The sequence below is a fragment of the Ananas comosus genome, linkage group 18 (genome assembly GCF_001540865.1).
Source record: "Ananas comosus cultivar F153 linkage group 18, ASM154086v1, whole genome shotgun sequence".
Classification (NCBI taxonomy): domain Eukaryota; kingdom Viridiplantae; phylum Streptophyta; class Magnoliopsida; order Poales; family Bromeliaceae; genus Ananas; species Ananas comosus.
Genome location: NC_033638.1, coordinates 416,193 through 438,206, shown reverse-complemented (window position 1 = coordinate 438,206; position 22,014 = coordinate 416,193). Strand labels below are relative to the sequence as shown.

At 38.6% G+C, this 22,014-nt stretch overlaps 3 protein-coding genes and 1 long non-coding RNA gene across 6 annotated transcripts; 2 read left to right on the top strand and 2 right to left on the bottom strand.

The window, feature by feature from the left end:
* On the top strand, positions 221-2,293 carry LOC109724200 (putative pentatricopeptide repeat-containing protein At5g52630). Its single transcript, XM_020252938.1, has one exon. It carries the CDS (start codon positions 221-223, stop codon positions 2,291-2,293), a length of 2,073 nt encoding a protein of 690 aa, XP_020108527.1.
* LOC109724199 (cytochrome P450 709B2-like) lies at positions 2,890-4,599 on the bottom strand. Its single transcript, XM_020252937.1, has 3 exons — positions 4,410-4,599; positions 3,220-3,526; positions 2,890-2,914 (listed from the first exon to the last, which is right to left on the bottom strand). Exons 1-3 carry the CDS (start codon positions 4,597-4,599, stop codon positions 2,890-2,892), a joined length of 522 nt encoding a protein of 173 aa, XP_020108526.1.
* LOC109723934 (putative pentatricopeptide repeat-containing protein At3g01580) lies at positions 4,365-9,447 on the bottom strand. Of its 2 annotated transcripts, XM_020252452.1 has the most exons (6): positions 7,064-9,447; positions 6,841-6,944; positions 5,992-6,179; positions 5,590-5,778; positions 4,877-5,128; positions 4,365-4,728 (listed from the first exon to the last, which is right to left on the bottom strand). In XM_020252452.1, the coding sequence occupies exon 1, from the start codon at positions 9,426-9,428 to the stop codon at positions 7,395-7,397; it is 2,034 nt and encodes a 677-aa protein (XP_020108041.1). In that variant the 5' UTR covers positions 9,429-9,447; the 3' UTR covers positions 4,365-4,728; positions 4,877-5,128; positions 5,590-5,778; positions 5,992-6,179; positions 6,841-6,944; positions 7,064-7,394. The 2 variants fall into 2 exon arrangements, with proteins under 2 accessions (XP_020108041.1, XP_020108042.1); XM_020252453.1 differs by lacking the exon at positions 5,992-6,179.
* On the top strand, positions 10,237-11,928 carry LOC109723639. Of its 2 annotated transcripts, XR_002219713.1 has the most exons (4): positions 10,237-11,085; positions 11,167-11,230; positions 11,673-11,719; positions 11,799-11,928. It is a non-coding gene; the product is annotated as an uncharacterized LOC109723639 (long non-coding RNA). The 2 variants fall into 2 exon arrangements; XR_002219712.1 differs by having other exon boundaries at positions 10,240-11,085; positions 11,167-11,719.

Below are 22,014 nucleotides of genomic sequence, written 5' to 3'. Positions count from 1 at the left end.
AAAAAGATCTTAAAATATAGTTTAGTATAGTATAATTAAGCCTTAATAAAGGATTAATTAATCCAAAAAGTTATAAAAGGTATGCATGTACCAAAATTTAAACATCACAACAATGTATTTGTAAATAAATAATTGTGCAGGGTTATATATGTAAAAGCTCTCACACTTTCAAATGCTCCAAATCTATCGCAATTCGCAAATCACACACAAACGGGCACAAATGAGTCCCCAAAGAACCCCACAACCAGGGAGATACATTTCGCGAAAATCCCCTTACACTTTTAACTATTTAACCACCCTTGTTACCACCTTAATCCGGAACCCGAATCCAAACCCGGATGCGGATTCGGACCCGAATTTAAATCCGAACCCGAACCGGAGCCACGGGGCTCAAATCCACGCCCAACTCGTCGTCTCCAACCTCGTCGCCCACCCCGTCCTCCTCACCCAACTCCTCCACCTCTACGCCGCGCGCGGCCATGGCGACCACGCCGTGCGCGCCCTCCTCGGCTCACCGCGGAGCGTCCCCAACGTCGTCTCCTTCACCTGCCTCATCGCCCACCACGCCGACCCCGCCCAAGCCCTCGCCCTCTTCGCCGAGCTCCGCGCCCGCGGCCTCCGCCCCAATCCCCACGCCCTCTCCGCCGCGCTCCGCGCCTGCGCCCGAGCCCGCGCCCGCGCGCTGGTCGACGCCTACGCCAAGCACGGCGACGCGGACGCCGCGCGGAAGGTGTTCGATGAAATGCCCGAGAGGAGCCTCGTCTCCTGGAACGCGCTCATCGTGGGCTACGTGCGGAACAGCCTCTACGCCGACGCTATAAGGACCTTCATGGAGTTGGCCCGTGAGGGCTCCTTCGCCCCCGACGAGGTGAGCCTCTCGAGCTCCCTCGCCGCGTGCGCCGGCGCCGGCGCGCTCTGCCTCGGCCGCCGCGTCCACGGGTGCGCGGCCAAGCTCGGGCTCGCGCCCTCCTCGGCCTGCGTCGCGAACGCGCTCCTCGACATGTACGGCAAATGCGGGCGCTCCGACGACGCCGCGCAGGTGTTCGACGAAATGCGCGACAGAGACGTGGTTGCCTGGAACATCCTGATCATGGGCTGGGCACGGAAGGATCGGTTCGAAGAAGCTGTGGGCTGCTTCCGATCCATACTCCGCGAGCGTGTCCTCCCGGACGAGGCCTCGTTCTCGACCGCGCTCCACGCTGCGGCGGGGCTCGCGGTGTGGGCGCAGGGCGCGATGCTTCTTGCCGTGATCGTAAAATCGGGCTTTAGCGAAAACCGCTGCGTCGGGAGCTCACTAATTACTACGTACGCAAAGTGCGGCAGGTTAGACGATGCGTACCGAGTGTTTGAGGAGACCAAGGATCAGCTCAATGTGGTGTCGTGGACTTCGATGATCGCCGCGTTTCAACAACACGGGCACGGCGACCGTGTTCTACAACTATTCGATGAAATGTTAGAGAAGGGAATCGAACCGGATTATATTACCTTCGTATGTGTTCTCTCCGCGTGCAGCCACAACGGGCTCGTAGAGCAGGGTCTCATGCACTTTGATTCCATGTCTCGGACTTATAACATGGAGCCGGGTAGCGAGCACTACGCTTGTGTGGTCGATATGCTCGGCCGAGCGGGCCGTTTGGATGAGGCCAAGCGGTTCGTAGAGACAATGCCGATCGAGCCGGACGTGTCGGTGTGGGGAGCTTTGCTCGGCGCTTGTAGAAATCGCGGGGACTTAGAACTAGGTAGAGAGGTCGCGCACAAGTTGTTCGTGATGGAGCCTCATAATCCTGGGAACTATGTGTTGCTCTCTAACATGTACGCGTCGAAAGGGATGTTGGAGGAGGCGAAGGAGGTGAGGAGATTGATGGGCTCGAACGGTGTGAAAAAGGAGATCGGATGCAGTTGGATCGACGTTAAAGACGCTACTTACGTGTTCACCGTGCACGACCAATCGCATCAGAGGAGCGAAGAGATTTACGACACGTTGAGCAAGATCGAGAAGCTGGTGAAAGAGAGGGGATACGTAGCGGATACGCGGTATGCGGTGAATGACGTGGGGGAGTACAAGGAGAAGAACTTGTGGTACCACAGCGAGAGACTCGCGCTCACGTTTGGAGTGATGAGCTTGCCCAAAAACGCGCCGATCTGTATCAAGAAGAACCTGAGGACCTGCGGAGACTGCCATGCGGTGATGAAGATCGTTTCGGGGTCCCTTGGTCGGGAGATTGTTCTTAGAGATACGAATCGGTTCCATCGTTTCGCAAGTGGGTCATGTTCGTGCGGAGATTACTGGTAAAAATCGCTGCCGTACTGAAGTGAAATCGTGAAGTGAAGGGCAGTTTTTCACCGATCGACAAGTTTGGTCGGGCTTTCGCAAGACGAATGACGAGCAATAGCCGTTTCTACATTTTTATGAAGATCATCTCTCTTTCTGAGAAAGCTAGAAGCAGAAGATTCAAATTGTTCGCTCTTCTTCTGATATGAAGGTCTATTTCGATGTGCGCGATAGGTTCGAAACTGGCTTGTTTTTAAAGTGGAACCAAAATCGATTGCAATCTTCTTGACCTAATTTAGACATATTTTAAGATGATTGACTTCTGAGCATAACATATCTGCAGCATCTTCTATGTTTTGGATTACCATTTATTTTTTAAGCACATTGTTAATGATAGAGCATTCTCCGATCCCCTAACACTTGTAGAGGAGAATCGCCTTTAAGTATGTGCTGTTTAAGTAGAGTTGTTTGCAAAAGCTTTTGCAGCTAAAAGTAGTTCTTATGAGGCGGATTCTAATATGAACAAGGTCACACCTACTAACTACTAAATATATACCAGAAGAAATATATGCAAAATAGTGACATCTACATGTACATAAAATCTCAACACAACGGTCTCAAACATATAGTTGGGCCTTCAAGCTAGGAAGGCAACAAATCCAAAAACCACTCATAGCAAACATATAACAAGCTATTACACCTAACATTCATATATATATACATATATATATATATATATATATATATATATATATATATATATATATATATATATATATATATATATATATATATATATATATATATATATATATATATATATATATATATATATATAGGTCTTAGACATAAGGGGTTTTAAGATTACAGGAAGCCCATATTTTGGTTGCAGAGTTAGCAAGTTGTTCGGCGCATGCACGTATTTCGGAGAGATGGAGAATGAGAACCTCTGCAGCAGCACGGCGAGCACAGTCTTCGCCTCCAGCATTGCGAAGTTCTTACCGATGCACGACCTCGGCCCGATCGAGAACGGCAGGAGCGCGCTCGGATGCTTCGCGGCCTTCGCGATGCTGTTCACGAACCTCGACGGATCGAACTCGTTGGCGTCGGGGCCCCAAAGCTCCTTGTCCCGGTGGATCATCATGATCGGTATCGCGAGCATGGTGTCTTTGGGGATTTTTATGCCTCCCAGTTCCATGCCCTTAGCCTGCTTTTCTTTGTATGTGGGGCACAGGGACCATACAGTCTTAGGCCCTGTTTGGATGCATAGTTAAAAAACTCCATGGAATTTTTATTCTATGGTTTTGGTCTAAATGAAATACGGAATCCTGTAACTACAAAAAAATTCCACAGCTTCATTTTTAAGCAGTTTGGATACATATCATACAATTCCGCAGTATTTATAACAATTAAATTTTTAAAATTTTAAAATTCAAAATTCAAAACTCAAAATTCAAAATTCAAAATTCAAAATTTAAAAATAAAATTTTAAAAATTAAAAATAAAAATTCAAAATATAAAATTAAAATTTAAAATTTAAAATTTAAAAAGTAAATTAGATTTTATGTTTTAAATTTGAAATTTGAAATTTGGAATTTGAAATTTGAAATTTGAAATTTGAAACTTTAAAATTAAAATTAATAGTGTTGCACATATATTGAGGTAATCTGATGGCTAAAAAATCACAAGCAAAACTGCTGGTGTGCTTTTAAAGGCATAGGAGCTCAACTCTCTCTCTCTCTCTCTCTCTCTATATATATATATATATATATATATAGTAGCTGAGTTGTACTCATTTAAGTTCTTAGCCTAAACCCTAAACCCTACACCATTTTATCCCTTCTGTAAACTATTGCCTGACCGATGATAGTTTAATCCAAAAAGGGATTTACAAGGTTATTTTACAGCAAATATTGAAGTTTTTTTTAATGTTCAGGGTGTCAAAATTTGTCAAAGTTCAGAGAACCATTATCAGCTACAAGTAATTTGCATAATGGCATAATGGTAATTTATTACAATTGCTAGAAATATTATGATAAAAGGGAAAAACAAAAGAAGGAAAAACCTGTGAGCATACCAATTTCAACTTGCTAAGCATATCTGCATCATGAACTTCCTCTCCACACTCTCTCCCCACCTCCTCCCGGAGCTTCTCCTGCCATTCTTGGTTTGTGGACAGCAGGAACGCAGTCCAAGTCAGAAGATGTGACGTCGTCTTGTGCCCCCCGGAAGAAGAACGTCTTGCACTCGTCGATGATCTCATCCATGTTCATACCACAGTTCTCTTTTCTCTCGAAGCCGTCGCCCGATGCGCAAGCCTCTAGCATCAAGCTGAGCAGATCATTTCAGCAGCCGCACTCCTTCGATTCGAATCGAGCTTGAATTATTTGCATGAGCATATTCCTCACTTTCCTTTCTAGTTCCCACTTCTGCAAATTCTTGGAGTAGGAAGATAGCTACAATAGCAAAAATCTCATCATTACACAGATAGCATATTGTTATTGGTAACTTAAGACTTTCAAGTATTTTTATCCCACATGTTATATCTAGTTTACGGAATTCGAAGGCTTTCGAAAAAGGAAAGAAGGGAGAGATATATATAACTTGAATCCTGGTACTTGGACTTCAAGCATATTAGCCACAGCAAGAATCTGAAGCGCTTCTTGCGCCAGATAAGACTTCTTTTCCTTCTCTATAGCTGCTTCCAAAAGCAGCGTGGGAGATCACATCTGCTGTCAACTCCTGAAATTGCACGCTTAGATCTATTTCTGCTTGCTTGTTCTCATCTCAGAGCATCTGTGCTTCTCACTTCTCCATCATAGATTGAGCTATTTGAGCCATCGTCTTCGTCATCATCTATCATGCAAAAACACTAAATGTTAGTTGATAATATTCATCATATCCTTAACTTTCCTGTAGAGTTTGGTTGATTTTTTTTTTTTTTTTGGTAGTAATAAGAAACAAAACTTAGTGCCATCTGAGATCATCACCCGAACTTTTAGAAAGGACCAAAAAAACCACCCGAATCACAGTGTTAAAGTTCAGATGGATCTGAGCTACTTTTCTTAATAAGAATAGTTATCTAGTAAACAAATTCAAGAGTCTCAAACTCACTTGAACTTTATTGCAATTGAGATTGAGCACTAGCTGATCTTTACGAGGAAATCATATAGTTTGGGCGGTCTTCTACCATTTTCAAAATTCAAATGGTGGTAATCTTGAATTGCGTTGAAGTTCAGATGCGCCGAAAGCCTTTTCCTCTTACAAGAAGAGTTAGCTATGGAATTAAAAGAAAAGAGAAGGAACTGGGAGTTGACCATGAGCTTGTCGATGGTGAATGCAGTGCGATGATGAGCCCAATCTTGTCCATTTATGAGGATCAAACCCTTCCCTAGGAGAGCTTGTAAATGTGGATTCGGATCATTCTTGGTGTAGTAACCACATTTGTTGGAGAGCACTTCCTTGACCATGTCAGGGTTGGTGCTGCCTAATGTTGAATGTTCCACCTACAAAGAGAAACAAAATTTCTTATAATAAATGCGTACGAGCATATGTAGATAAAGTACTGACCATAAAATAAGAGGTTCTGGATTCGAATTCAGGCTGTGCGTTTATACAAAAAAAGTAGTGTTACAGGTTCCCTAGAATGCTAGCATTATAGGCTGCTGATGTGTTGCCATATATAGTATAGAAAGAGGATCAAAAAGAGAATAGCATACCATGTTCCGATATCCATTTGGCGTAGTAGGGCAAAATACTTGTAGTTAAATCATGTTAGTTGATGTCCACCGCAACCCCTTATGCATCCTTTCTTCATTCGTTTGATCTCCTCAATTCCTAAACTTTTTAGTTATTATGTATGGCCTCCACATCACGTACAACAACACACTCCAAATCTTCGAGATAACTATCACCAAAAGAGTCTCCAATATCAACCCAACAACATAAGCATCCATTTTTACTCACTTGAAGAAAGAAAATGGAGAGATTGAGAGTGTTGGATATATTAATCTGCTTTAGACATGGAGTGGTGTTTTGAGGGGGATGGGGTATTTTATATGATGTGGGTTCTAACATGTGTATAATAGTAATGAAGCAATTAGTCGCATAAAAACTTACACAAGGTTTTGAACAAATCTAGCAATTATAAGGATTCACAAAGGCAAAATTAGCGAAATTCAATATCATTCTTTATGCCCAGAATTATGAACATACATGTATGAGAGAGTAAGTGGAACTAGTGGCACTACATTTTTTTTCCATCCTTTTCATAAAGCACCACATATCTTTATCTACAATGAAGTGAAAGCTCATAGCACTATTTATTGGCTTTCTCATTCAAAGCAAAAGGACAACAAAAGCATACCACAGTAGAAAGAGATAGCTCATCTTTTAATTGGTAATTATAATTGGGAATAATGTATCTAATCCTTGTTATTCTCGAAGCTTTGCACCCATAAGCAACCAAAAAATCTTGAATAATAACTTTAAAAGGGAAAAGAAGATCATAGATAAATGAGGTAGAATTTGGATTCTAGATTAGAAAATTTTCTTTTTTTTCCCCTTACCCCGGTACTTCAGTGAGACTGCTTCTTGGTTCCTGAAAATCGGATGCATAGTTGCATGGCGCCCTGCTCTCCGGAAAACTTATTATTCAGTTTCCACATGCATGCTGTTACAAGCGATAGCTATTAAGTGTCAAAATAGGTCTTAAAATCTCAAAATAGACCCTAAAATTTGAGCATCAAACTGTTTAAGTGTCTCCTCATGGTGTTATTTTTAGCTTTTCACCTTAGATTTAGCTATGCCACTTTTTGTATCCCCTCAAGAAACATTGTAAGCAACGATCGAATCCGTTCAATCCAAGATGACCAACAATTCAGCTGATATAACTTCATCTATGTACGTAGTCATTGCTGCCTCGGTTTCATTCGCCCTCTCCAATTAACTCGTGGAAGAAATTGAACTCATCTCATTTTACAGGACTTGCTACTCTAGTCGAACCGGATTTGCTTCTGCAGAAGTACTAGTTGAGTAGAGTGTTTGAAGTACCGTCAACATGTTTTTAACCGAATTCTCCAAACAGCCTTTCTAACAAGAGGAAATGGGTGCGACATCTGGCCTAAACCCAGCTATTCCCGGCCTTCTTCTTCTTCAAACCCTTCTCTAGTATCGTTTCTCTCACCCTCATCACATCGGCCCATCTCCCAGCATCCGCATATATATTCGATAGCAGAATATAATAACCAGGATCTTCATGTCCTCTTTCGTAAATTTGTTTGCCTACAAGCTCCGCAATGTCGACTCTCTTATGCACTCTACAGGCTCCTAAGAGGCTACCTAAAACATCTACGTCCGGTTCGATTAACATTTTCTCAATAAAATCCCACGCATCGTCAACTCTCCCCGCCCTGCTATAAAGATCCACAATGCATGAGTAGTGTTCTTTATCTGGGCAAATACCATACTCTTTTATCATAAAATTGTAAAACGATAAGCCCTTTTCGAGGAGCCTAGCATGGCTACAAGCCGATAGTAAAGCTATAAAAGTCACTTTATCTGGTTCGATGCTTTGTTCCTTCATATGATCGAAGAACTCAATCCCCTCTTCTCCTCGACCGTGCATTCCGAGTGCAGTGATTACGATGTTGTAAGTCACTGTATTCCTCTCGGTCATGGTATCAAATATCTTCTTCGCGAATTCAACAAACCCACATTTGCAGTACATATCCATCAGCGAATTATTCACGGAAACTACCGATCCGAATTCTGCTCTAGTTGCATAAGCGTGCAGCTCCTTGCCTTGGTCGATCATTGTGAAGCGATTGCAGAGGGGAAGGACAGAGACGATCGTTACAGAATCGGGTCTAAATCCCATTTCTTGTATTCTTCGCAGCGTGGTTGTTGCAGAATCAAGATCACCCTGAAGAGCGTATCCCGTAATCATCGAGTTCCCTATTGCGATATCTCCATCCGACACGGTTCGGAAAATGGATTCCGCTTCTCGCATTAAACCATTTTTGCAGTAGAAACCAATCACTGCACTCGCAACAAATCTATCGCGCTCGTGTCCTCGTCTAACGGCATAGCCGTGAATCTCTTTCCCGAGTTTGAACAACTTCAGCTCGGAAACACTAGGCATGATGCTTGCGATCACCACGGAATTCGGTGTTAAACCTGATTCCATCTTCTCGACAAAAAGGCCCAAACTCTTAGCAAACTCATTATTTTGTAAATATCCGGCAATTAAGCTACTCCAAGAGATAACATCCTTGAACTCCATAGTCCGGAACAAGCGGTCCGCTATCTGGGTGTCGCCGCATTTACAATACATATCGATCAGAGCATTCGCAACGCAGAGATCACCGATCACTCCGAATTTAACGACCAATCCATGCAATGCCATTCCTAATCCCGGTGCTCCTAACCTACCGCAAGCTGGAATAACGGTCGCCAAGATCGCGGAATCGATCCCAAACCCTTCGGATCTCATCCTCCTGAACAAAACTAAGCCCTCAGACCAATCCCCACCTTGCATGGTTCCGCAGATCATCGCCCCCCATGTAGCCAAATCTCTCACGGGCATTTCATTGAACACCTCCCGGGCTGCGACCAAGCTCCCACATTTCGCGTACATGTCGACAAGCGCGCACCGCACAAACACATTACTACTAAAAACCCCTTCAAATTCGACGCATTTATGAATCTCCCTACCCCGATCGATGTCCGATACCCCCGTGCACGCTTTAAGAACAAGCGGGTACGTAAAATTATCGGCTTTAAATCCTTCTCTGATCATATCATTATAGAAACACAAAGCATCGGAAGAGCGACCCAGGTCAACAAAGCCCTTGATGATGGAGTTGTAAGCGAAGGTGCTTCTTCGGGGCATATGGTCGAACACGTGAAGGGCGTCTCGGACGGCGCCATTGCCGACGTAGGCGCGGAGCAGCTGGGAGTGCGGCACGTGTGAGCTGCCATGGACGAGGAGGAGCGCGTGGAGTTGGCGTAGCAGGGGCAGGGTCAGGGTCGGGGACGATCTGAGGAGGAGGAGGACGAGGGCTTCGCGGGAGAAGAAAGGTTTTTTGAGGGGATTATGTGTAAATTTGCCGAAGCGGGTTATGGTGCTGGTACCGGGTTTGACCCGGGATAACATGGCGAGGGGAAATAGTGAAGTGGCCTCGTGGGATCGGCACGATTATTAAAGCCTTCGGATTTAAACAGGGTTGGCAATTCTCCACCCGACCCGACCCGACCCAACCCGGATTCGATCGGACACGACTGGCCACGTAAGTGGACGGATTCGGAGTCAGTTTAAACGGATTTTAGTTAGAAATGATTTGACCCGCTTAATCTGTTTATTAAACAGTACGTGTTCGTATGCTGATTGATTCATACAATCAAATTAATTTCGATGATAAAATATTCAAATTGATGATTGATTCCGTTAGACGTTATTAGGAGTGTAAAACGGGCCGGGTGGCACGTGGGCCGCCCGACCTGACACGGCCTCGGGCCTGGCTACAGCAAGGCACAGATACTGTAGCATCCGTGTCATGCCGGCCCGGCCCGAGGCTCTGGACTGTGCTGGGCCTCTTCTTTGGATCCCGACAGCCCGACACGGCACGGCCCGAAATGAGCCTGAGTCGTGTCAGGCCGAGGGGAAGCGGGCGGACCGGCACGGTCTGCCAGCCGGGCTAGCACAGCCCGCCAGCCGGGCCAGACCCCATGGGCCAAGGCAACTGGGGTCTGAGCACCCAGGGAACCCTCCTTCCCAAGAGCTCTCCTCCCAAGGTCTGCCTTTTGGTCCAATAGACCAAAGAATTTTGGTCCATTAGATCAAAATCTATCTCATTTTTTTTAAAAAAAATAATATAAAATTATTTATTTTTTTAAAAATTAAATATTTACTTTAGTATAATTATTTTTATAATTTTTTAATGTTTTAATCAAAATATTAATTTAAATAAAAATATTGATTGTTTATATTTTTAAATTTCATACTATTTTTTTAAAAAAAATTTAAAAATAAATATTTTACTACGCCGGCTCGAAGAATGGCCTTATTGGCACGACCCGCAGCATGGCCCGGCTCGGCCCGACACGGCCCATGCCTTCCGGGCCAAAAGGCCGTGCTGGGCCACAGAGTAGACAATTTGGGCCTGGCACGGCACGGCCCGAAATTAAATTCGGACCGGGCCTGTCTGGGCTGGCCCCTAGCCAGTTTCGGCCTAGAAAATGTGGACCGTGCCGGGCCGGCACGGCCCACATTACACCCCTATACGTGATCTATGCTATTGGATGTACTTATAAAATAATCTTTATAATTTTTTGACATCATTTATTTTTAAAATGAATAGTTTGAAAATAAGTTGCTGAAAACACAAATCTCATAAAAAATAATAATTCAATTTCAGATTATATGTACGACTTTTGTTTTAAATAGAAAAAAAAAAATCTATCAAAATTTTACTGGATTTGAATTGTTCCATATTGTTAAACTTATAAATCCATACAAATAAACGAATGTGGGCCTTCAGAGAATGACGTATCGTTTCCTCAATTACTCTCTCTGTTTCCTTTCTCTCCGGCGCTCTCTCTTTTATCTCTCCCCCTCTCTCTAAACTCCCCGCCGGGATCTGTGCTCACTCTGATCTCCTCGCCGGGATTCGCGGCGCGGTCTTCACCGGTGGGGGATCCGGCGAGGATCTCCCTCCGGCGTTCTCTCTCCTACCTTTCTCCTCCTCTCTTCCTCGATCTTTCTCATCTCCTCACTGGTATCTACACAGCGATCTTCGTCGGTCAAAAATCTGGTGAGAATCTCCTAAATAATTATGGTCAGGTGATGTGTCCTCTCTCTCTCTCTCTCTAATCTCTCTCCGATATGTCGTCAGCCGGTGCAGTGCGATCTCTGCCGGAGAAAAATCTGTCAAGGACCTCCCAATTAATGGCCGAGAGGTGATGTGTCCTCTTCTACTTTGCCCCCCACCCCCATCGGTCGTTTTTTTTTGTTTCCTTTTATTTTATGCCCTTTTGTGCTTCGGCTTTCCTGATTTCCGGTTGAGATGGGGTCTGTTGCTAGCTTCGGTGGTTGAGGCAGGGAGCCCTTTGGCCGCCGGTTTCCAGTTGCCTGTGATGATGGCCTTGCCTAGCTACATTAACACCTATAATAGCAATAATTTCTACCTATTTTTCTACTGAGATCTTGTGCAGTACAAACTCTATAAATATCTCTCCTAATTTTCCTAAAATCCTCTCCATAGTTTTGGTTCTGGAGAGGGAAGAAGATTTGTACATACTTCCAATTTTATTTTAGATTAATAATTTGATGTTTGATTGATGCTTAATGCAGAGACGTTGGTATTTGTTTAGTATTGATGTTGATTTCTTTCTTTGGTAGGTTGAATCGGGTATCATTCTCTTATATTCTCTATTGGGACCTAAGAGGTTTGTCTCTTTGATGTTAATATTTCTAAAAAGATGTTGATATTGATTGATAATTAATGTTGTTTTCTTTCTTTATTAGGTTGAGGTGTGTTTCATTCTCATATCTTCTCTTTTGGGATCCAAGGTGGTTTGTCTCTTTTATGTTAATATGCTATAATTATTGCAGAAATTCATTGCAGTCATTAAACAATAAATCTTGCCTTTTTTCCCCTTGGAATCTTGTTTTTTTTTTTCCTCTGAAGGCCTACTATTTATGTATTTCTATAGAGTGCACATTCTTTGGTATCTTACTTTTTTTCCTCTGAAGGCCCGCCATTCATCTATTTCTATGGAGTGCACATTTTTTTTTTTCTTTTTTCTCACTGCTATGATTTTATATGTTTTCATGTATTGATTTTTACTCTTGGACGTTTTTTTTTTTTTTTTTTCTTTTAAACTCCTGTCGAAGAGACTCTAGGGGATTGACCAATATAAGTATGGCAGTGGAGCTGATCCTATGATGATCGCTTTCTTGCTTGCAGTTTTAAACGTGCAGCGGTGTTTTGTTTTGATTCTTTGTCTCTCCTCAACTCATGCTTACACTCTCGGATGCAAGGCGATGATCGTGTTATTTTTTTAAAAAAAAATTTATTAGTTCTTTTTTGTTTTGCAAGTGTTTGCGAAAAAATATTCCAGCTACTATCCTTTTAAAAGGACGGAGGCCTTCATCCCCTTAAATCGTTTTAAATGATAGGAATTTCAAATCGATGATCGGAACTGTTAAAGTTGATCTAGAGTATTTAAAGTATGGAGAAACTAAATTTCATAAATTTTAAAAATTATTTACGTATTGATCAAAGAATCACAAAATCGATAGTTTTTTACGACCTATATAAGCCGTTTGTTTGTTTTACTATGTAGAACAATCCATAAATTTGAATTTTTGATAGAAACTTTTTATACTATTTAGATAACATTTGATAACTCCGATTATGAATTGGAAAAGTCTAACATCTATTTTCACAAGGTTATTCGTTTTTTACTGTTTATTTTTCGACTCTTAAATAAACTTGATAATGAATTTTAAAATTTATGAAATATAGTTTTTTGACGTTATAAATACTTTAGATTAATTTTAAAGATTCTGATCATCGATTCGAAATTCCTATCATCTAAAACGACTTAGAAAGACAAAGGCCTCTATCCTGAGGATAGTAGCTGGACTATATATATATATAGAGTTGAGCTAGAATCCTATCGATAGTAGGGATGTCAATGGGTATGGATACCCGAAAAATTACCCGAACCCGAACCCGAACGGGGCGGGTTTACCCGAGATAAATGGGTATGGATTCGGGTATGGGTATAAAAAATAAAAACCCGACGGATATGGGTACGGGTATGGATTTTGTATAAACCCGACCGAACCGAACCCTAACCCGAACCCGAACCCGAATATATATTTATATATATCATATATCTATATATATATATAGTATATATATTATATATAATATATATTTGATTCCTTTTTTTGTACATTTAATCTAATCAACGGCCGAATAAACACTTAAACCCTAAATCCCTTTGGCCCCTCCCGCTTCCCCATCCACAAGTTCGCTGTTGCCAGATCCCAATTCCCAATCGTATTTCTTTTCCCCTATGCCCCATCCGCTATTTTCGCCACAAGCCCAACAACGCTGCCCTTCGATTCGAATTTCTGCCAGTCCGGAGCTCCGCAGTCTCCCCCGTCGTGCTGCCGACGTCCAGTCCGGCAACGCCGCAGCGCTTCTAGACGCCTCGCCCCGGCGTCTCCAGTCCCATCCGTCGAGTCAACTATCGCGATTTCTCGTACTCAAGGTACTTCAATCTCCGGAATCCCTGGCCTCCTCTTTCCTCTCAGATCTCTTTTTTCTCTTCCTTACTTTTCTTGTTTCTTTTATTTTTCTTTTCTTTTCTTTTCTTTTTTTGCCTTCTTCTTTCTGATCGATTATGCATGCATTCACTGAAAGAGTATCTGAGCTAAATTTAAGAGGATCTGAAATAAAGTTAATGATTTGAAATGCACATGGATGCTGGTCATAACATTATATAAAGAGCAAATCTGACTGAGTGATTCAAGATTAGAAATCGAAATAGTAAAGTTTTGAATAATTTTGCAAGAAGGCCCACACAAAAGAAGAGATTACTATCGTTGATTAGTTATTAGCACCATCGTAAATGAAACTAAGGACGGATGGACCCATTTTATCGGATGATTCCTATTTATGGAATGTTGAATTTTGCAATTTCGTATATGTAAGTTCACGTTTTGTTAACGAAATTATTATGGTTCTCATGATTAGTAAATGCAGGTATATTTAGTTCATTTAGGTTTGGCTGGTACCTGCAATCCTTCTATATTTTTTGGTAGATGTGGTTTGGTACAGTGTGGTAATTAATCCGGACCACTATGCGCGCACCTATGATATAGTCAGCACGCATTCCTGCCCCCAATAAGACCAAATCCTTAGAATCTTAACCTCATACCCTTTGGCCACCTTCATGATTTGGTGCTGACTCACCTCTTTTTAGAATTTATGCATTGTATTTTGATTTGTGGGGCTGCGAGAGATACGAACATTGCTACTCTGTTTGGTTTTATTTGCTAATCTTAGATTCTTTTTTTTCTAATTTATTACTCTCTTATGATTGATTAGCCAGGCTCAATTATACAACCAAAAAGATTAAAAATGTTACACAACCGGCCAATGAAAGCTTTCTCAACCTTTCATCAAAGAACAAAATAACAAATAATTTATACAAATTTGGATCAAATCATCACGCCAGTGATATGATCGGTGATAACGAAGAACCAATGAAGTATATAAAAAAAAAGAGAACTTCCTTGGTGTAGAATCACTAAAATAACAAAGCGAAAAATTGGTGAAGCTACAAAACCAAAGTGGCAATTCATTGTGTTAAAGAAAATTGCGCGGAGATGCAAAACATGGCACCAGCACTTACTTCGCAATCTCAAGTATGCCAAATGCGCAGATTTAAAGACATTATAAGATTATAGTGAATCAAAAAGCTAAAGTAGAAACAATTCGGTGGTAGAGAAAGTAGAGTTTGTCAATTTTACTGTGTGATCTAAGAGGTGTCGAGAGGAATGTTAGCGCGATTGATTATTATGCATGATATCCAAATTTTCCATAGTAGAGCATGTTGGTTTTAGTAAATATCAGTTCTCTTCAACCGGCAATTCTAAATACTTCTTAGAATACATGAGAATGACATATTAAAATTTATGATTATGTGAGGAAAATACGATGAATTATTGAAATCAATCGAAGTGAATTGCTATTTAACTGATATAGGGGAACAGTAGAACCAAAAAGATGAGGCTCATGGCGATCACGGCTCACTTTATTATGACTTAGATTGTTGCAAAGTCGAGTGTTGAGGTATATTCTTAATTTTGTATTGCAAGTAGTATTACTTTTTATTTTTCATTCATAAAGTTACGTTTCATTATTATTCATATTAGGCTTGCTATGTACCTTGTCATCAACTGCTGATACACTCTTACTAATGTATTGATGGCAAATTTATTGATTGGAATCTGGGGATAAAAAGCTCTCTACTCTAACAGTAGACACGTGCATTTCGGAATCGATGTATTATTAGATATCCTGTTGGATAAGCTGAAAAGAGGTTCTTTTTATGTTTGCGTGGGCATTTTTTTCATAGCTGTTCGTGCGATATTCTTAATTTAATTGTTAGAGATGGTATTACAGATAATTGGAGATGCTCTTGAAGAAAAATACGAGATACAAGCTATGTTGGCATTTTGGAAGGCACACAAAAAGAGGAAAAGTTTGTAGAAACAGCGTCAGTTGAACATTTCAAGTACTAAGAAATTGGTCATTGATTGTAAAACGCGATTGGGATTCACGTTTTTAATGCTTCAATCTGCTTTGGTGATATAGGGATGTTTTCATTCACGCTTGAAACCTTGGTGAGCCATTATACAGCTGCTTGCCTTCAGAAGACGATTGGTGTAGTAGCAGGTAGACATGGGTGAGAGACTCGAACTTTTTTATAGTGTTAACCGAAATTTTTTCGGGTACAAGATTATCCACAGGCTAATCTATTTTTGAAAAAGTGTGCGGATATTAGATTGACAGTTACTTGAAATGGTTGTAGACTCTTAATGAGATGATTAGATCATGGCCCTTGAAAAATGCTAAAAAAATTTGAGAAAATATTGGTATGTAATTCATGCATTATGGGGTAGCAAACTGCTTTTGGTATCAATATTAAGTTGATCTCTATTGGATTGTTATTTTTCGACCATTTACAGTCGGAAGTCAATAATGAAGTTGATAGAATTCGACAATTATTGCTATGATTCCTTAGTGAGTATCAAGAAAGAAACAAGCGAGGGACAAGGCAAGTTGGTGTGAATCTGGCTAATTCATTTCTTCTTCTATTAGTGAAAAGGTAGCGGTGGTAGTATGATTAACAGGAAGAATTTTACTGCTATTTATTGATCAAGTAAGGTATGATGCCAGAAGAAGAATCAAAATCTAGTAACCTTTAAATTCCGATTCGCATCATATTTAGAGGAGGATACTTTACCAAAGAAAGATAATTTGGGAATGGTTGGTTGGGTGGAAAAGTTAATGCGCCCTCAAGTCCCTACATTGATGATGATGGCTAAGAATTATCTTGCAATTCCTATTTCTACCATTCGCATCCGAGTCGATTTAGACATAGTGGTAGATTTTAGCCACATCGAAAGAATCGGCTTCATCTGTGCTTTTAAAGCCATTAAGTGTTACTCAGTGATGGGCTTTGGGTGGCAAAATTTCATCAGAAGTAATTTTTTTTTAAATTTTAGTGATATCAATTAGTATTTTAAAAATGACTATTATTCTTATTATTTATATATAATATTTATATTGTTGATTTGTAGATTTCCTCTTAAGCTACATCGTATTATCGATCTTGTTTGAGGATGATGATGATGAAGGAATGGGATCATTTGATGTGATTTGAGGTATATCAATCAATTTTTTTAAAATTAATGAGAATTTATTATCTAGAATATACTTTTAATAGTTTTTGTAATCTTTTTTCTCATGCTACAGGAATAATAATATATTTGCCACGCATCTTAGAGATCGCTAAGCGAATTGTGTATTAGATAATTGTTAAAATTTTATTGTACATTTTGTATTTAGAACTTGTACTAGATATTAGTCCTGTTGCAGCTGCTACTGCTGTTTTCTTGATCTACCCTATTGGTCAAGAAAGTTTCTTTGCTTTAGGAATCTCTAGTACTTTCAACTTTATGATTGTATTCCAGGCAGAGCACAAGTGCACAACATCCTTATGCATCAATTTCACATGTTAGGTGTAGCTGGTGTATTTGGCAGATGGTTCCTATGTATTGTTGATTGTGTTTTGAATGTTGATGGCATGAATGTATTTGATTGTGTTTTGAAATTTTGATCGTGTTTTGAAATTTTGTATCGAAATATTGATATTATATGACATGTTTTGAAAATTTGATTGTGTTTTGAAATTTTGATTGTGTTTTGAAATTTTGTATCGAAATATCTATATGGCATGAATGTACATACTTTGATTGTATTTGATTATGTTTTGAAAATTTGATTTTACTATAATATATTTTGAAATATGGTAAAAAAGAAGTCATTATTTTGGGTTTGGGTTTTCGGGTTCGGGTTTTCGGGTTCGGGTTCGGGTTTCGGGTATTTGGTCGGGGCCGGGTATGGGTATGGATTTTTTAAACCCGTCGGGTTCGGGTTCGGATTCGGGTATGAATTTGGTATTTGGGTTCGGGTTCGGGTTTTTAAAAACCCGACCCATATCCGACCCGTTGACATCCCTAATCGATAGCAAACGGGCTCCGTTGCCACCCATTTGTTTTCGATGATAGAGCCTCCAAATCGACGATCGGCACCGTTGAACATGATCTATAACATCTGAAGTGTTTAGAAATTAAATTTCAAATCTTTTTGACATCATTTGCCTAATGATCAAAGGGTTTCAAATTTTGTAATTTTAATGTTCGATATGAGGCGTTTTCTCGTTTAGCGGCGTAAAGGTATCCAAATCAATTAAATTTTTGTTAGAAAATTCTTTAAACTGTTTAAAACAAGATCTATACGCTTGATCTTGATTACAAGACTCCTATCATCATTTTTTAAAGAATATTTATTTTCAGCCGTTCATTTTTGTGTCCACTCGATGAACAAGAGAACAATATAAAAAATGTATGAAATTTGATTTCTAAACACTTCAAGTGGTATAGATCACATTCAACGGTGCCGATCATCGATTTGGAGGCTCTATCATCGAAAACAAATGGGTGGCAACGGAGCTCGTTTGCTATCGATAGTATTCTAGCTCAACTCTATATATATATAGAGTTCGGCTACTATACTATTATGAGTACGATCGCCCTCGTACTCATAAGTCGTTTTTGATGATAGAGCTTCTGAATCGATGATTCATACCGTTAAACATTATCTAGAGCATTTAAAACTTCTAGAAATTAAATTTCATAATTTTTCGACATCATTTACCTTATTATCAAAAGCTCACAAAATTGATAATTTTTAACGGCTGGTATGGGATACTTGCCAGTTTAACGATGTAAAATAATTGGAATATGTTGAATTTTTGATAAAAAATTCTATTCACTACCTAGATAAAGATTAATAACTCCGATCTTAAATTAAAGGATCCAATCATTTATTTTTAGGACGTCATTCGATTTTGACCATTAATTTTATACCCGTTTGATGGACTTTATTATGATTTTGAAAACTTACGAAATTTATTTTATAAGTTTCAATACTCTAGATCATATTTAACGAAGTGGATCGTCGATTCGGAATCCCTTATCATCGAAAACAATTATGAGTACGAGCGGCTCAATCTCATAAGAGTATAGTGCCCTACTATATATATATTAATATAAATTATAGTATATATAGGAGCAGGCGCTGCTGTGCTTTAGGAGCACGGAGCCTCCGGTCCTGAGCCGTTTTCGATATGGAATTTTTGAATTGACATCAGCTCCGTTAGACTTGATCTACCGCATTTGAACAGTTTATAAAAAATAATTTTTGCGATTTTTTGATATCATTTACTAGTGATCGAAGATTCAAAATTCATAATTTTTAAAGGTTATGATATCGCGTTTTCAAGTTTAACCGTATATAAAGCATTCAAATTCAATGAAATTTGATAGAAATTTTTTATACTATCTACAACACGATCAATATTTCTGATCGAAATGTTTAGTGCTATATCACCACTTTTTATAGACTTTTTATTTCAACCGTTAAAAATTATTGATTTTGAATCTTTTCGATTGCTAGGTTAATTCAACGAAAAATCGACAAAAATTATTTTCTAGAAACTTCAAATACGCTTAGATCAAGTTAACGGAGCCGATACGTCGATTTTGAAAATTTCATCATCGAAACGGCTCTAGGACAGTAGTTTCCGTCCTGTGTCCGATGAGCACCAGCAGTCTGCTCTTATATATATATATATATATAATTATATATATATAATATATATATTATATATATATATATATATATATATATATATATGAATTAGTGGAATACTATTATTAGTAAACGCTCTTTTTGCTATCAGTTATTAACCCTTGGATGAAAAATGATAGGTCGGGAATGATATAGTCGGTTAGAGTTGAGTGGTTTCCCTAGGGTTTGAGTGGGTCCCCACTGGGTTATAGATTTATATCGCAAGGTTAGAAAATAATGAAAAAAGTTGATCCAAAGTCGCTGAAAAACTGGTAGAAACAATAGATTTTTGCACTCAATAGTATGCCCAGTCCAACTTACAATATATATATATATATATTAATATATAATATATATATATATAGAGTAGGCCTGCTGTGCTCTTAGGAGCACGGAGGCCTCCGTGCTCCTGAGGTTTCGATGATGAAATTTCGAAATCGACGATCGGCTCCGTTAGACTGATCTAACGGATTTGAAGTTTTTAGAAATAATTTTGCCCGATTTTTTGATATATTAACTAGTAATCGAAAGATCAAAATCAATAATTTTTTAACGGCTTGAAAAATAAAATTCATATAAAAAGTGGTGAGGGGGGGGGGGGGTTATTAGCCACTAAATATTTTGATATAAATATTGATTTGTTTAAATGATTATAAAGAATTTTGTAATCAAAATTTCATCTTATTGCAATATTCTTACACCGTTAACTTTGAAAACGGTAGATTATCAACCATTTAAAAATTATTGATTTTGAATCTTTCGATTATTAGGTAAATATATAAAAAAATCGCAAAAATTATTTTCTAGAAACTTCATAAATGCCACTAGATCAATGTTAACGGGTGACGTTCGATTCGGAAATTCAATCATCAAAACGGCTCAGGCTCGTGCTCAGAGAGCCAGCCAGGCCCTGCTCTATAGATAGTATTAGTAGCATATATATAGAGCTAGTATTAATACTATCTGATGAGTACCGGCGGCTCCTGAGTACTTATAGATAGGATTAGTAGCCTCTCTCTCTCTCTCTCTCTCTCTCCTCGTCTCTCATCTCTCTCTCTCTAACTATATATATATATATAGATCTATATATATATATATATATAAATGAATTAGAATTGGAATACTAATATAGTAAAACCCTCTTAGCTATAAGTTTTAGCCTATTGGATGAAAATTTTATAGATGTTAGGATGATATTAATCGGTTAGATTGAGTGGTCCCTAGGTTTGAGTGTCTCACTGGGTTAAGTTATTTAATCCAAATGGTTAGAAATAATGAAAAGAGTGATCAAAGGCGCCTAAAAAATGGTAGGCAATATGGATTTTGCTACTAATAGCTTAGCCCAGTCCAATTATATTAATATATATTAATATATATTATAATATATATTATATTTATATAATATATAATATATATATATATATCATTTCTGTTGTTTAATTAGCATCATTTTATATCCATTCCATTCGAATTCAAATTTTGTAAAATTTTGGATATCTGTACTAATTAATTAATTGACATAATTAATTCCTAGTCCGCGTCGACCAACTATGGAAAATGGGAGTCTTTTTTTTAAGGGTTAATTTCATATATGTCCCAACAAATATAGTGAATAACAAATATATTTCTACAAAGTTCAACATTCATATATTTTTCCTGCAAAAGTTCTAACATTTTCAAACATGTTTCTGCCGTTAGAATCCATTAGAAAACGTTAGTTAACCATATGTTAAATACTTAATAGTTTTTGACATTTTTATCTCTTTATATTATACTAGTATAGTTTTTGGAGGGATATATTTGTGATGACAAAGTTGAAAATATAAACGGTTCTCTAATTGTTTTCTAACGGTAACAAATCAGAATGACATATTTGAAAACATTAGGACTTTTGCATGAAGAACATATAAAAGTTGAGCTTTGTAGGGATATATTTTTCAATCACTGTATTTATAGGGACATGTATGAAATTAATTCATTTTTTAAAATACTTTTCTCCCCTCCAAGAAAGAGACTTTTAATAAAACTAGGAATTAAGAGAGGTAGAGAGACATGATTGGTAAGAGGCAATTAAGGAATAGTTTTGCCTTGTACGAAATGAAACCAAGAAAAGTTAGTAGTGCAACATTTTGAACTTCGTTATCAAGTTTAATTGAAGAGTACGTCAAGAAATAAATAGCCAAAAATGAATAATCTTGTAAAAATAGATGTTAAACTTTTTTAATTCATGATTGAAATTATCAAATATTATCTAAATAGTATAAAATTTTTTTTTTATCAAAAATTCAAGTTGTTTGGGTTGCTCTACACCTTTAACAAGCAAACGGCTTACATAGGCCGTTAAAAACTATCGATTTTGTGATCATTTCATCGCTACTTAAATAATTTTCAAAATTTATGAAATTTAGTTTCTTCATACTTTAAATGTTCTAGATTAATTTTAACGGTACCGATCATCGATTCAGAATCCCTATTATCTAAAATGACTTAGGGCCTGTTTGGCCTAGCTTCTGGAGAAGTGATTTCTGTAAAAGTGATTTTGGTTTGGAGAATTGATTTTGGTGAAAGCTATAGAGCGTTTGGTTGAATTTAGAAAAATTGATTTTCTGAAGTAATTTTCTAAAGCTGTTTGGCAAAAAATTTTTGATGTTTGCATATATTAATATTTTTACTAAACTTTATTTTTAAAATAATTTAAAATTTGAATTTAAATTAAAAAATTAAATTTAATTAAAAGTATAA

Coding starts and splice junctions, on each gene's coding strand:
- LOC109724200 (XM_020252938.1), top strand. CDS start 221: ATGAGTCCCCAAAGAACCCCACAACCAGGGAGATACATTTCGCGAAAA.
- LOC109723934 (XM_020252452.1), bottom strand. CDS start 9,428: ATGTTATCCCGGGTCAAACCCGGTACCAGCACCATAACCCGCTTCGGC.
- LOC109724199 (XM_020252937.1), bottom strand. CDS start 4,599: ATGCTAGAGGCTTGCGCATCGGGCGACGGCTTCGAGAGAAAAGAGAAC. Junction 3,527..4,409: donor AGGAGAAGCTCCGGGAGGAG/GTGGGGAGAGAG, acceptor GCATCCAAACAG/GGCCTAAGACTGTATGGTCC. Junction 2,915..3,219: donor CTCGCCGTGCTGCTGCAGAG/GTTCTCATTCTC, acceptor TTGCCTTCCTAG/CTTGAAGGCCCAACTATATG.